The sequence below is a fragment of the Limulus polyphemus genome, unplaced genomic scaffold, assembly GCF_000517525.1.
Source record: "Limulus polyphemus unplaced genomic scaffold, Limulus_polyphemus-2.1.2 Scaffold1700, whole genome shotgun sequence".
NCBI classification, from domain to species: Eukaryota; Metazoa; Arthropoda; class Merostomata; order Xiphosura; family Limulidae; genus Limulus; species Limulus polyphemus.
Window position 1 is genome coordinate 60,154 of NW_013667310.1, and position 16,798 is coordinate 76,951.

The 16,798-nt window shown below is 33.5% G+C and overlaps 1 protein-coding gene across 1 annotated transcript in view; it reads right to left on the minus strand.

Annotated features, from left to right (window-relative positions):
- Positions 1–1,880: 1,880 nt before the first annotated feature.
- Positions 1,881–16,798, minus strand: part of LOC106464601 — a 34,217-nt gene continuing 19,299 nt past the window's right edge. Inside the window, exons 3-12 of the mRNA XM_013924756.2 lie at positions 16,086–16,352; positions 15,176–15,291; positions 13,760–13,988; positions 10,558–10,733; positions 8,510–8,643; positions 6,993–7,132; positions 4,847–4,928; positions 4,389–4,533; positions 3,658–3,826; positions 1,881–2,216 (exon numbers count right to left, since the gene is read on the minus strand). Of these exons, the coding sequence (XP_013780210.1) occupies positions 2,059–2,216; positions 3,658–3,826; positions 4,389–4,533; positions 4,847–4,928; positions 6,993–7,132; positions 8,510–8,643; positions 10,558–10,733; positions 13,760–13,988; positions 15,176–15,291; positions 16,086–16,352 (1,616 nt within the window). The 3' untranslated portion in view covers positions 1,881–2,058. The remainder of the gene's footprint in view (positions 2,217–3,657; positions 3,827–4,388; positions 4,534–4,846; positions 4,929–6,992; positions 7,133–8,509; positions 8,644–10,557; positions 10,734–13,759; positions 13,989–15,175; positions 15,292–16,085; positions 16,353–16,798) is intronic.

Here is a 16,798-nt window from a genome sequence, read left to right on the forward strand (position 1 = left end):
CACCCATTTCAGAAAGCCACAAGGTAAAAAAAATTTTTTTTTTAATTTGAAATTAAGTTTAAAAGTTAGAACAAAACATTGCGGATACTAAGTTTTAAATAAAATATAAAGTAAACATTGTTATTATTATTGTTATATTGTTTCAAGTTTCATATAAAGAATCTTGTAAGATAAGAGTCAAGTTCAAACCTCCTCCGTTATTACTCGTTAGCTTAGTTCTTTTATTTTCAAACTAACATCTAAAATGGGCACTTCGTAGTATCATTAAAATTGTTTAATGCAAGAGGACAAAGCTATAAACAATTCCATTCTCTGAAATATGTAGAGAGGGCACTAAAATCCAGCACCATCCGGTTAGGTCTACGGTGTTCTGGCTTATAGCAAGAAAACAAACAAGAATAAATGAACATGATTGATGTTTGAAAACTATTAGGCCTAGCATAGCCTAATGGTTAAGGCATTCGATTCGCGGATTCGAATCCTCTTCACCGAACATGCTCACCCTTTTAGCTATGGGGACGTTATAATATGACGATCAATCACACTATTTGTCGGTAAAAGAGTAGCCCAAGAGTTAGCGGTAGGTGGTGTTGACTAGGTGCATCCCCTCTAGTCTATCATTGTTAAATTAGCTGAAAAACTACTAAGGAAATGCATGTACATGGAGAATCCCTAAATTTGAAAATTTTAAATATTTGTTTCACTTTTTCATATACATTAACTTTTTATCATTTTTAGTCTGAGGTTTTTGCGTGAGTTCAAATACAGTTATAAGTGCTATCAACCTGGTCTAATCTCTTTTTCATTCGTCCTTCTTCGAAGAGAAAGTGGAGCCGTGGTCTTGGTCAAGTCCAAATAATTTTATGCATTTATTATGGAAACAACTACAAAAACAGTACCTACATATTTTTTAAAATACCGCTTAGTGATTAAAGTACGATCCTGCATAAAATTCAATCGCCATATTGCATAAATTTATGTTTGTTTTTTGTAGAAATTTCGCGCAAAGCTACAAAAGGCCTAGCTGCGCAGAGCCTCCCTAATATTTTAAACTGTTTGTTTAAAGTTAAGCACAAAGCTACACAATGGGCTATCTGTGCTCCGACCACCACGGGTATCGAAATCCGGTTTATAGCGTTGTAAGTCCGCATACATATCGCTGTGCCACTAGGGGGCATTCTAAACTGATGACTACAGGAAAGCCAACAACTATTGGGCTACACAAAATAGTGGAATTTGACTGTCACTCTTACAGCTCACTCATGTCTCCAAATTGCAGCAAGGGAACACGTAGAATGAACCCTCAGATTCCCAGTCTGGGCAAGCGAACCACTAGGCCACGTCCAGACTACATATATGTATGAATAAATCTCTTTCAAAATTTTTTGGGGGCGTTTCTAAATTTGTTAAACAAATGTCAACAAAATATCAATAAATTAACCAAATAGGTATCCGTGTTTTCCTTTTTTCGATCAGCACACATGAACACTTGCCGCAAAATGACGCCATTTAATCAGCTACAGTATTCTAAAATATGCCACTCTTCATGAAAGATAAACAAGAACGATGTATGTACTTTAATTTCGTTATTTATTTAAAAAAAAAAAGGTTGCTAAAGCAAAATATTAATCGAGACTTGGAAAACAAACAAGAATTATTCGGTCATTTCGAAATAATAACAGTTGTTAGATTACTTTGTTATTGATTTCATATATATATATATATATATATATATATATATATATATGCTTTAATGCAAATTGATAACTAAAATTTAAAGAATATATACAAGGTTCAAAGTTCAATTAGAAATACATATTGGCTACTCTTAGCAGTTATTACAGTTTTTATTAAATATTGTTAAAATGACATGTGCATCACATTCATCAAACACTCAGATGGTCATACTAACTGAAAACAGATTTTTTATAGATGGCGTTAAATCCCTTTCCCTGAAAAACAGCTCTATACATGCTTTTTTCTTTCTTCAATACCCTAACATGGGTAATATTAGTCAACTGAATTGGACAATTTAACAAAACATGACAAAGTTGTGGTTTATGGTAAGTCTTTCTGAGCACGCTTCTGGGCAATAAAGTAAGCAACAGTACACAAGTAGGTGACTAGTAAGGTGGCGCTGATGACACTGAGAACCATGACAGGTGTTTTTGAGTTACAATCCCGTACAGGTATTGACTCTCGAACGTTGTTAGAGGCTATATGAATAGATAGAGACAATTAGTAACGCAGAAAACAATTCATTTCGCATCAATATACGTATGTATGTTAGTTAATATGATAAAACCCGAACGCTTTCGAAAGGTGGATCTTTCTTCTTAGTTTGCTCCTGAAGAAGAAAGGTCCACGTTTCGAAAGCGCTCGGATTATAGGGTCTATATTGTTTTATATTAAGACTTCTTGAACATACGTGTTTTTCTGACATAACGAACATAAAATAGCGTTGTTTGCCTGTCTGGTGTCGCAAGTTGTTGTTGGAAGCTCGCTGAACCAGTTTTGATGAATTTTGGTAGAAAAACTCTGGCGGATCCCAACGTCAAAAATCAAGTTGAAAGGGATAAGTAATTGTACGAATAGTTCCAGTTTGGCAGCCAGCTATGTCAATCTTAACTATTCATTTTATCAACAACTTAGATAGCAGTCAGGCAACAGATTTCATTTACAAATATAGGGGCGTTTTGGGCTGAAGACCAACTTTATTGTTGCGAAAGCATTCCCAATGCTGAAAGAAATACTTAATCCTTTTTCTTTTTCTTATGGGGGCGTCATCAACAGATGATATGTCCCCCAATTTCACCTCAACTAGTAGTATTAGATAAAGGGCGAGCATGTTTGGTGGGACGGGGATTCGAACCCGCAACCCTCAGATTGCGAGTCGAGCGCCCTAACCACCTGGCCATGCCGGGTCCCTACTTAACCCTTAGCTCAACACTCTTTCTTTTATAACCTTGTAGTTATATACGAACAACGCCATCTCAATATTCATAATTTCAACCAAGTTTGTACATTAAGTATTAACTATTAAAAAGACTGGTATACACCACGTTGGTATACTAATTAAATGATTAAATAAGAGTTTGCTCCTGACTCTCTTCAGGAATCATCTTCAGGCTGATATGAATCTGAAGACAATGCCTGAAGAATAAAGACCCAGGTCCTATTAAAATCTTTAATATTCGAACGTGGCGCATACCCGTTTTTGTTTTTAGTATTTAATATTGTGTATCAACACTGTCATTAAATAGGATGACACTTCAAAACTGCAGTCTTTTATTACTGAAAAGCATAACACAAGTATTTTTTGTAAGTATGGTTCACAATTATTAATATTAAATAATATGCTAGTGTTAAGAAAAAAGTGTACACATTTTTTCGCTATGGAAGTACTAAGTTTAAGAATAGACTCCTTGAGGCAATTGTAGATAATTGTGAAGCTTTATGAGAAAGTAAAATTGTAGATAATTGTGAAGCTTTATGAGAAAGTAAAATTGTAGATAATTGTGAAGCTTTATGAGAAAGTAAAATTGTAGATAATTGTGAAGCTTTATGAGAAAGTAAAATTGTAGATAATTGTGAAGCTTTATGAGAAAGTAAAATTGTAGATAATTGTGAAGCTTTATGAGAAAGTAAAACACTCACTATTTTTTACATACGAAGAATCACCTGGAAACGCTGTTATTTTGTCTCCGTAATCCAGCACAAAAATTTCATGGCTCAGAGTCATTTCTTCTGAGCTCTTCCCTGATCCCAGATTCCTCTTTCGGCGTCCCGATGATTGGTATATTTCTCTTCCTTCACCACAAGAAATCTGGATTAAATCCGAAACAAGATTGACTGAATAAATAATGTATTCTTTGTTTGAATTCCACGCTACTAGAGATTTGTCTATATCTATACTGACCCCCCTAATTTTGAAGTTTGGTTGTTTGAAGTTAAGCACAAAGCTACACAATGGTTTATCTGTGCTCTGCCCACCACGGGTATCTAGACCCGGTTTCTAGCGTTGTAAGTTCGCAGATATACCGCTGCGCCACTGGGGGGGGGGGAGGCAATTTTGAAGTGATAGACTAAGTGGAAGGCAGTTAGTCAACACCACTCACCGCCGATTCTTGGGATACTCTTTATCAACCAATAAAAGGATGGACCATTATAATGCTCCCACGAAGCCATCAGGTTATGCCAGGCTCTTTAACTTAGGGCCTCGCACTGGTGAGTAAAACAATTCACCATTTTTATCTCTTGTAAAAGTGCAATAAGATATATCGATGTTCAGAGGACATAAAGGAATAAACGATTTTAACCTAAGACTACAGATCTGTTGCGAAATTTCTTCTTTTCTAATCTCAGGAAACTACTCCAAAGTCACTTACCGAATTACATTTGCCGATACAGTACTTCACGTTGCACTGAAAAATAACCCCGTAAGATTCGGTAAAGCGAAAAGCTTCGTAAGAACTCTCCAATCCCCGACCGACTTGGATAAATCCTGGAAAAATGGAACTATCGACTGGACATCTGCGATTGAAATAAAATGAATTTATTTAAATATAATATTACACACATTGTAACTTAGCGTCACAAGGACGAATGTAAACCGAAACACTGAGAAACTATAACTAGTAATCTTAAAATAGTGAAATCACATTTCCTATGATCTTATAGAATTTCTAAGTAGTGGATATTTATAAATTATCACTCACTATAGTTCAAACATTTTACACTTGTTAACTGAGAAAGTACACGGGTTTTTGAAACTATAAAGAACTTTCCAAAAATTACAAGAACGGAGAAGTAGTTTGGATGACACATAAAAAAAAAAACCTCTCACCCATCATCATCAACCATCTTGAATACGCTTTTTCCATCTTTAGCCATCGCCATACAACTTCTGGCAAAGATTCCATAAGGAGCTAATCAAATTGTCCCAAAAAATAACGTTTGTTAACATTTAAAGATGTAGACGAAAATAGAACAGCTAAGTTTGAAATAAATTATTTTAGTTTTGTTTGTCAACTTGATTCTTACCTCTACAATTGTTATTAAGAGCCCCGAAAAATAAGTCAAATTAAAATAGCTCTACCTAACGGATTTTTTTCTAACATCATAAGATTGTTTGTTTGTTTTGAAAGAGAGCCTATAAAAGATATTAATTTTATTTCCAAAGAGAGCCTGTAAAAGATATTAATTATATTTCCAAAGAGAGCCTGTAAAAGATATTAACTTTATTTCAAAAGAGAGCCTATAAAAGATATTAATTATATTTCCAAAGAGAGCCTATAAAAGATATTAATTATATTTCCAAAGAGAGCCTGTAAAATATATTAATTTTATTTCCAAAGCGAGCCTATAAAAGATATTAATTATATTTCCAAAAAGAGCCTGTAAAATATATTAACTTTATTTCAAAAGAGAGCCTATAAAATATATTAATTATATTTCCGTTTGTTTAACTTCTGATGAATGCAAAATGGATATGATTCAAAAAATGATTTAAAAATCCACAAACTGAAACTCTACATGAATTATATCTCGATAGCAAAACATATCACGATACGATATCACAATATAAAGAGATATCATTTCTTATACCAATTTATTCATATTAAGTAAAATCCTTGCGACCTGTTTTTAAACACAATCACATGTACTGTACACACAGTGGACAGAAAGTAACTTGATCCAAATATTATATTCAGTATTAAACTATTAACTGTTAATCCCCTTTTTACTGGCAATAATTAACACGCCCTTTCGTATTTATTTTAATTTGTATTGATTAATTTTCATTGTATAACAGTTTAAAATAAATATGATTTCTCAAGATTTGGGGCATGTAACTTTTACCTCACTTTGTATACACCAACTGAAATATGTTCTCTAGTAGGTTTTTTTTTTTTTAATTATGCACAAAGCTACACAAGGGCTATCTGTGCTCTGCCCACCATGGGTATCGAAACCCGGTTTCTAGCGTTGTAAGTCCGCAGACATACCGCTGTGCCACTGGGGGGCTCTCTAGTAGGAGTCTTTTAAACGAAAGATTAGCATTTATGAACCATTCTTAAAATTTCTATAACCACAACTATCTTGTGGCGTTCCACCTTGTCTGGTATAATATATTTAGAGTCTTGTTTTGAGCTGATTTAAATCTGACACAATATACGTGGGTGGGAGATTTAACGATAATAATAATAAGAAGAAAAAAAAGGTTTATTATTGAATGCTTTATATCAGTAAACCCAGTAGATTAGTATACTACGAAGCTAAAATTTAAACATTCTTTATCCACAAATACAATAGTAAGTACGTTCTTTACTGCCTGTGTTTTCAAAAGTGATATACGCAAAAATACACGCACACACACAAACTTGAAAAAAAAATGACTGTCCTATTGGCCACTCATACCACATTATAAAAATTAGACTTAATCGCATCCAAATTAAAAGAAATAATTAATTTGAATTAATTAGCAAAATAATATATTCGTGTGTTTAAAAGATTATTTCAAGTTATTCTGTTTTCATCAAAGAGTTTGTTAATTTTTTATCTCCTAAAATTGTATTTTAGATAGATGTTATTTTTTCATTTATTAATTACAGTTACGTAAGGGTTTTGTTTTTATTGGGTTTGTTTGTTTGTAATTAAGCACAAAGCTACACATTGGGCTATCTGTGCTCTGCCCACCACGGGTATCGAAACCTGGATTCTAGCGTTGTAAGTCCGCAGACATACCGCTGTGCCACTGGGGGGGGGCTTTTTATTAAGAAGTTTGTTTGAAGTGAAGCACAAGGCTATACAATGGGCTATCTTTGCTCAGCCCACCGTAGGTATCGAAACCCAGTTTCTAGCGTTGTAAGTCCGCAGATATACCGCTGTGTACTGGGGGGCTTATTAAAAAAAGTATCCTTATGAAAGTATCCTTATACCAACGATATGATATAGCTGCTGAAAACAAATTACTTTTCGTGTTTACTCACTGTTGTCAGGGACTTCAATCCTGAATGTCAGTTTATCACCAATCCGTACAGTTGTTGCTTCTTTGCCGCTTTGTTGAAGGATTTGAATTGAAGGTAACGGAGCTATGGGTGAAGCTGTAACATGGGTCATATCTGGGTCTCTGGTGAGGAAAAAAGTATAGTTCCAGTTATAATTATATTGAGTTTGGCTTGGTTGTTGTCAAGCACAAAGTTACAAAATGGGCTGTTGGTGCTGCACTCATCAGGGGTATTGAAGCCCGAATTTTAGCGTCATAAGCTCAGAGACATACCGCTGAGCCACTAGGAAGAGGGGGGGGGGGATTATATTGAGAAAAACTTTATTTGTTATTAAATTTCATTAGTTTATTTTGTACAATTAGGGGAAAATATTGCAATTCATACCCTTACATGTGGTTTTCTGATCCTAATCTAGACACCAGAAGTCGCTGCTTGATCACATTATTATTCTGTGTAGGTTTACTCATTTTTATTCTTCATTAATGCACCCAAATTCGAACTAATAATACTGACTGTCCAGATTATATTGAAATTCAAAACACTTTTTGAGAACTGAAATAATGTTTTTTTTATTTCATGATTAAGCTCTCAATTTACACTTAAAGTATAAGCTACACAACGTAAGTCTGTGTGTCGCAATTCCACAAACAGCGAGTTTCAGATGTGTATGTATCTAAGTTTTATCTTGTTCAATTCTTTGTTGTTTTTACAACTCTCTTAACAATGATTTGTGAGATGTCGAACATGCTTTTCTGAAAGCCTAACCACCGTGTATTTTCTGTTAAAAATTCAATAATTTAAATCAACAATTTATCTTCAGGTTAATATCGCAATACATTAGTTATTATTTCTAACGCTAGGTAGCAGCGTGAACAGAGCGATACGTCACATCCTGTTCCTCTTTGATCCCTAAACAGAATTATATAGAGAACTCACCATATTTGATTTTTTAATGAACACTGCTGAACGTTTAATGAGCAGGCCAATTTGCCACAACCTGCCGCAGTTATTTTTATGGATTTTCAAAGTTAAAACGTCTTCTATTGTTTTTTTTAATTAAATAAAACATTTCATTAATTTAGTTTGTTTTTAATTTCGCGCAAAGCTACAAGAGGGCTATCTTCGCTAGCTGTCCCTGATTTTTACCAATGAAAGACTAGAGGAAAGGAAGCTAGTCAACACCACCCACCTCTAACTCTTGGGCTACTCTTTTACCAACGAATAGTGGGATTAATCGTAACATTATAACCGCTCCCACAACTGAAAGGGCGAGCATAATCGGTGACGGGGATTCGAACCCGCGACCCTCAGATTGCGATTCAGGCACCTTAACCGCCAAAAAACATTTAATCTCGTGGCGAATATTTGGCAAATGTTTTCTTTCTCCTGTGATTCTATTCTTAAGTGTATGTCAAAACGTCACGACTATCAGAGAAAATGGAACGGTTGAATCATTCTAACCGATTTAAAGATACGTAAAATTTATGACTGCTACTCACTGGACAGGCATCATTCCAAATGACACATTTTTGGACTTTGTTTCATAGGAGCAACGAACCTTGTAGACTTTGTCCGTCTTGGTCATCACAACAGTGTGATGTTGGAGTACAATCGTGTTAGTAAATACTCCGTTCTACAGAATAAAAATAAAACAGTTTCAATATAATTCTTTTAAAAAACAATATAAAAGTAAACCTGAAAACAAAACAAAAACAAGTTTTCATTTCAATTTATCTTTCTGACGTGATTGTTTTTTTAAATGTGGAGTGTTTTATAGGTTACTCTTATGATCAGGAAAACAATCTTTGACGTTATAGGACAAAATGACAAAACGCTTATATTCTGAACTATTAACATCGAAGTAAGCGAAACGTTAAATAGATACGTAGTTTTTAAATGAACTATAAATTAAGCGTTCTGGTTTCAATTTGTGGAATTAATAATGATTGAATCTAATTAAATATTTGATAGTGAAGTTTGAAAAGTAAAGTAAGATATAATTGTTCTTGTTGTTTTTTTTCAAGTGAATTTTTAATTATTAAAAACACGTGGGACGATGAATGATTACTTACTAGTCCTAATGTACATTGGTGTAATGGACTGTTCTCTTTTTTTGTCAAAGTGTACACGAAGGAATAAATGTTTTTCATAATGTTATTGAACGTATACATCAATTTTGAGTTGATTTATTAAGGATTTCTCAGCTCTTTCCCCCGGAATAATGTAACTACATTATTAACTTGCTACAGCCTCATACACTGTGCTTTAAAAACAAAACTTGTTAGGAATTAGCTTTCTGTTAGCACTATAGAACATTGATCACTTGACTTACTGAATGTTAATGGGGAGTGGAACCTTTATTATATACTGATTTACTGAGTGATAGCAATTTACCAACCTTTCTTATTAACTGATGTACTGAGTGTTAGCTGTAAGAGAACCTTTGATATTGTTGCGTCAGCGAGGTCACGTGACTAGTATCACGCCACCTGTTTCTAGAAATATCCTGTTCCTTCAAGAATGCCCTAGCATTTACTAGATATGTGTTAGTCTTGTATATATAAGATATAGCGTTGTTATAGAGCGACTGTTGAAATTAAGTGTATCGTTAAAGTTGTATTCGGAAAGAATAAACCAGTTTTATTTAAGAAAGGACTTGTGTCGCTAAAGTTTCGCTGGAACGAATTTACGGAAAATTGATTAACGACTGGAGGCGTAACAATATCAATTTACTGACTGTTAGCAATAAGACGGTTTATAAACTATATTAAGCCTACGTTATTTATTTTCTTAGCTCTTCCAAGCAGTATTGATGAACTGTGAATTCAGCGAAACTAGTCTGCTGCAGCGGGAAGCAGCGAATCAAGAAATAGATTATGCATTTTCGTCATCTTTTCTCCAGTCAAATTCACGTTTAGCTGAGAAAAAAGAAATTCACAAATAATGAGGATGCGATGTTGAATTCGTGTCTCTGTGAGTTGAATGTGTAGAACATGTATATAGCCCTAAGTAATTAGATTTTGGTGTGTACAACGTGATTTCATTTGCCAGATATCAGGCTATTTGCAATAGTAAACACTTAAACAGTTAGACATTATTATTCCTCACTAGGAAACAAAATGTTATTCGTTAATTTCAACTTGAGACACCTTTTACAACGCATGGTTAAAACGAAGTAAGAAAACTCAAGAATAGCCCTCTATAATTTTGAGCATCTGACCAGACAGAGAGCTCATTTGATTGTTTACTTGTTCCTAGTTAAACACAAAGTTACACAATGATCTATCTGTGCTGTGCTCATCACGGGTATCGAAACCCTATTTTGAGTGTTATAAGTCCGTACACTTACTGCCAAGGAAATCGAGAGCAAGAGAGAAAGAAAGGGGGGGGGGCAATTAATAAACAAAAACGTGTATACGTATAGATATATATGTGGGGTGGGGTGAGGAAACGTTCAAAACAGTTTGCTAGTAGTATATAGTTGTTTCGTTTATTTCTAATTATGGGACATGTAACACAAAGTACGTATATATTGCATGAGACTTACTGCTGATTCAGTGTTACAGTCTTGACCCTTCAAAGACACGTCCAGCTGAAACTGTTGGCTGTTGTGGACATCCGATCGACAGGTCTCACTTCTTCCTAAAGCGTAGATTCGTCCATGAAAAGGCTTGTTCGTTCGGGCAAAGACAACCATCTTGGTATCAGTGCACTGAATTGATACTAAACAAAGTAAAATAGAACAATATCTGAATAGATCCACGTCTAAATATAGTAGAATAAAATAAAATAAGTATAACTTTGTTTTTCACATAGTAAAATAAAGTACAAACACTAAAGTATAACCTTGTTTTCCACATAGTAAAATAAAGTACAAACACTAAAGTATAACCTTGTTTTCCACATAGTAAAATAAAGTACAAACACTAAAGTATAACCTTGTTTTCCACATAGTACAATAAAGTACAAACACTAAAGTATAACCTTGTTTTCCACATAGTAAAATAAAGTACAAACACTAAAGTATAACCTTGTTTTCCACATAATAGAATAAAGTACAAATACTAAAGTATAACCTTGTTTTCCACATAGTAAAATAAAGTACAAACACCAAAGTATAACCTTGTTTTCCACATAGTAAAATAAAGTACAAACACTAAAGTATAACCTTGTTTTCCACATAGTACAATAAAGTACAAACACTAAAGTATAACCTTGTTTTCCACCTAATAGAATAATGTACAAACACTAAAGTATAACCTTGTTTTCCACATAATAGAATAAAGTACAAACACTAAAGTATAACCTTGTTTTCCACATAGTACAATAAAGTACAAACACTAAAGTATAACCTTGTTTTCCACATAGTAAAATAAAGTACAAACACTATAGTATAGCCTTGTTCTCCATCTTCATAAGAACAGTTAATGATCTCAGAAAGCAAGCTTAGGATCTTCAATGTCCCCAGTGGTTCAACGGTAAGTCTGAACGCTTATAACGCTAAACACCGGGTTTCGATACCCGTGGTGGGCACAGCACAAATAGCCCATTTATATATTTGCGCTTGACAACAATAAAAGAGTCTGACTAGGAATTTAATGAAGGTTGTTTAAAGTTTTCAACTTCAACGGTATCGTATACACCGCACGAACTAAACGGTTAGGTCAAATAACGTTCAGTTGTTGACTGACGGGAGGGTAACAAGTCAGTAGTATCCACCACCTAAACGGCCACTGCTAACCGAATACTATTTTATAATATCAGTTTTATAACACTGACAGTTCGGACGATGTTTAGTGAGTTATCGTGGGTTCGAACTTTAGATCTTCCGCCTCCAGCTTAACACGCTAACCAATAGGCCACATGCGGCACTAATGATGAGTAAGTAGCCATTTTGTTCTGTTTCTGTCATGAGTGTTGGTAACTGATGAACATGCATTCAATTATACGGTTAGAAAGTACAAAAATAATAAACAAATATTTCCAAAAGAAAGTTATTGAGTTTTGACTAGTTTTTGATAATAAATTATTATCATTGCTCAAGACAGAGTCTTTGGTTTATTTATGTGATTTCTACTTGTAATGATCTCCTGTTGTTTATTTTTATTGGGTTATAAGTTATGTCTAGTTTCCTTATCTAATGGCACGATAAAAAAAGTACTGAATATTGTTACTGCCTTAAGCCTTTTCCTCTGTAGAAATGAAATTCGATTAAGGTAGTCTGCTGCATTATAAGAAACCGAAAGGCCTATGAATTAGCCATCCAGGAGTAAAAAATCAATACTGCTGAATGCATTGCAAAAGAATAATTATAAAACGCACTTGTTTGTTTTTTAATATACAAAATATTGGGTTCCATATGGCCAATGTTTATAGTCATCAACGAGGGTTAAACAAAAAAAAAACATATGCTAACAACGTCACATAAAAGTTCACGCCTAAAAATGCGTCAAATTAGCAATAAAAACTCTGTAAAGCTTTTTAAAAAAATCAAACTACCTTCAAAGATTGTCAGCGTGTAAGTTATTAATTTAAAATCATAATTAAAAACCGAAAAAAACAGAGTTTTATATTAAATATATTTATGTACGTATTTACCGTCAAAGCAGAATCCATAATTATCACAAGAAGGATCTCCACTATCGGAAGGTAAATTTGACGTCTTCTGTGATTCAATCTTACGCTGAGGTGGTACTTTGAAAGGATTTCTGTTTTCCTTAACTTCTTGCATAACACTGCCATCTATATACATAAAAATGAATACAATGGACGTCAAGAAATTTGTACTTTTACAAGATTTTATCTGTCTTTTATTTTATCATAGTTCCATGTTAATATTGTCTGTTTTGTACTGTTCTCATTTAGGGTTTGCTTTTAAAATACTTTTATAAACTGATGATTTGAGATTTAAAAACATCAAGAAAGTAACTAACAAATCTCTCTATTTATCAGAACATTGTTTTATAAACTGTATAGTTAAATTTTAATCGTAAAAAATAACTCTTTTCTAATGATTTTAAAGACTTGCAATAAAACATCGCAAGCCATGAAAGAATGAACAACATAAAGGAATACATATTTTTCGAAGTTTATCGTTGTGTAAGAGGTAGGAATGTATATCCGCGGGTTTCTTAGTTTAGTAGGACTAACATTAAATACCCGCACTCCGCTGCGTTGTTCAAAGGCTCTCTTATGGTTCATAAAGGCCCCAATGTATCGATCAAGCATCTCCATTATCTCCAATTGCTCCTATAGTTACCCTGTGAGGATCCATGACTGAAAACAAACTCTGTTAGAACACCCGCTTGCGATACCTCAGCATGTGCTGCACATTTGGTCTTGCTAGCTTGTGAATAGGGATACGAACACAATTTTAAGCATGGTGCCTCCGAGATCTCTAAAAGGGCCAGGAACACAAAATCCAACTTCAGACTTGCGTTTACAGACACTTACAACTTACTCTTAAACTCCCTAGTTCACTCAAAATAAGTTGTGCATTTAAATTATAAAGGGATTATTATAACGCCAAAAGAAAAACGTAGTTTTGTTATGGTTTGCTGGCTATTTAAGCGAAAACAATATTAAGCACCCAATCTCATGTGAATTAAAAAAAATTCAAAAGTGTATGACAATTAAGAATCAATGATAGTTTTTGTCCATTTCTGACAAATATTTAACTAGTTGTCATCAGTTTCACGTCACCAGTGACAACAGTGGTTTACTTGAAATAGATTCGAAATGTAACCTACTGTTACAGACAGCTTCTAGATAGACCCCAGAACGAACACCGATGTCCATCAAGGGTACAGGGCTGCGAAAGGAATAGGTTTCTCTTCCTTCTGGAAACATCACGTGATCTATATGGTATAATGCACAGCTGGAATGCTCGTGATGAGTGTTCGGTGAGTACAGTATTGACCGACAGATGAACTCTTTCTCCAAAGTACACATCTGTAAACATTCCTCTTCTTCGTTTACCTTGAAAGATTGGTTAGAAAAGTCAGTTAGAGACATATATAGAGAGCACTTTTTACATACATTATATGCAGTATAAATATTATACATAAGATCACAGATGTGTTTCTCACGTATTGTTCTTAAACTTAGAAAATCGTGAATTTCAAATTAAAAACTTATAACGATTAACTACACTTTACGTTGCTTACATACTAACTACCCAAACCACAAATAAATAATTCATCATATTATACATAAGATCACAGATGTGTTTCTCACGTATTGTTCTTAAACTTAGAAAATCGTGAATTTTAAATTAAAGAGCATTTCAGATTCTGTTTATACCTAAGGGCAGTTTATTAAATCAAATACTAATAATTGGTTCGATAAAATGATTTCTTTTCCACACTAGTTGATTTTGTAACTTTTAATAAAACAAGTTTGATAGATTATTTTCAAGAAGCGTAGCAACAGTGTCCACCATTGTTTTGTCTTCATTTAGCATGATAAGTTGGGCGATTAACTACACTTTACGTTGTTTAGATACTAACTACCCAAACCACAAATAAATAATTCATCATTATAAGTTTTCTGTTATATGCATACATCAAGTTATAACGGTATATTAAATTAACTATATTAATTACTGGATGAATGTGTAGCTCTGATTTATGTAGGTAGGTCACTTTGATCGAAACTTAATGATAGTTCACATTAGTTTATTATGTTTCAATTGTATTTGTAATAATACATAAACTTTGCTGTCTGTACACTATTTTTAAATAAATGAGCATCAATACTGTACAAAGTCAATTTAATAGCCATGAGCCAACTTAATCTTGAAAAACTGTCAACTTATGAAAACAGTAATTTAATAGACTTTCCTTGGTGTATTTTAATTTTATCCCTATCCCCAATTTGTTGTAGACAACAGATAGACAGATATTACGTTGCTACTTGATTGATCCCACGATCTATTTGCTCAGTTTAATCTAACTTCAAAATCCCACTTCATTATCGTGAAGACAAGCAGGTTACTGCCGTCTAGCAAATATTTGACTGTCCTCATCCCCTTACTAATTTTAAAATAAGAAAATTAATTAACCATATGTAGCGCCATCTAGTGCACATAAATTACATTTATTGAAGTACCTCACACAATAACTGCCAGAAAGTTTAAATAGCAAGAACTATATTGTGTCTTTTACCAGAAGTTCTTTGTCCTTGTAGTAATACAGACCAACAAAATGAGCCAGTGAAGACTGGGGAAATTCAGCATTTACGAAGTCGTAACTTCTTCCTTCAGTGTTGCATATCTCTTCCGCTGTGTAACGAGAAAATTCAAATATTTTTCCTCTTTCTTATCGTATTTTATTGTTTTCTGCTGAATTTATTTTACTTACATCTTGACTGTATTCCAGAAGTATTTGTCATTTTTCATTTCTTCGGAAGTAAGAAAATAATACTATGAACAATTGAAACTACAAACATTAAAATGAAAATTATAAATAAATATATATATATAAACTTTCATTAAAGCAATAAATAAAACATCACGTTAATAAAATATTGATTCAAATGTTTCGCTTTGAACAGTAATTAAAAGAGAACAAAAAAATTTTCCGAAACGTTTTAGGATTTCTACATAAAAACTCTGAATGTAGTTGAAAAAAATGGTGAAATGGAAGACAACAAAGCAAAAGAGGAAAAAAATTGTGAATTTAAGGCTTAGACTATTTCAAAATTTATTTTTATCTTAAATTTAATTTCTAGTGACCAGATAAAATATTTTATGGTGTATTGTGCACATTTATATTAATCGTAAGTCAAAATGACCAAATAAAAGCTTGAACAGATTAAATTTTTTCATTATAAAAGTAAAAGATAAATATCAAAATTAACTCCTCCCTCTGGTCCTAAAGAAGACCTTTTGGACAAAACGTTACGTATTTTTTTTTAAACTTTGGTTTTGAAGCATGTTTGTATTTTGAAAAGATTAATAGTGGTGTATTTTAAAAGACTTGAGGCTTTAACAAAGTGTCACTAACCGTTGCTAGTATTTGATTAACCAGGTAAAAACCTGTGTCTATTTACCCAGAAATAAAGAAATATATTTACCACGTAAACAGTTGTTTTCAAAATAATCAACTCCCGGTCTCTCCAACAGATTCACTAATGGAGTTGGTGAACGTCGATCATATTCACTGAGATGGCATTCCGAATTCATGTAATTAAATTCTACCGAACGACAAACAAACCGTTCTTCATTCAAACATGCAGCCAAACAGGCGTTTTTATTCGACGTGTAGAAGATGGCGCTGTCCAAACCACGAATGAAGGCATTGGGAACTCGTTCAAATGCCCACAGCCGGTTGCATAATTTTTCTAAATACGGAGAAGAACATTGTAGCGTGAATAGAATGCTCTATGAATTATACGCTTTTAAACTGAGAAAGAATGCGCAAAAATTCGAAAACAAAGTATCGCCACCAGAAAAGCTAAACTACCTTAGTACATAACAGGATTTTTTTATAGTATTGTTACGTCTCCAGTCGTTAAATGATTTTCCGTAACTTCGTTCCGACGAAACTTTAGCGACGCAAGTCCTTACTTAATAAAACTGTTTTATTATTTCCGAATATAGCTTTACCGATACACTTAATTTCAACAATCGCGCTAAAACAAACGCTATAACAACGAACGTTAACTTCAACAATACTCTCTGACTGCAGATCAATTACTCACTACGTACACTGTTGTCCCGTCACGTTGTGAGCGTCTTATTTATATACTAGACTAACATATATCTAGTAAATGCTAGGGCATTCTTG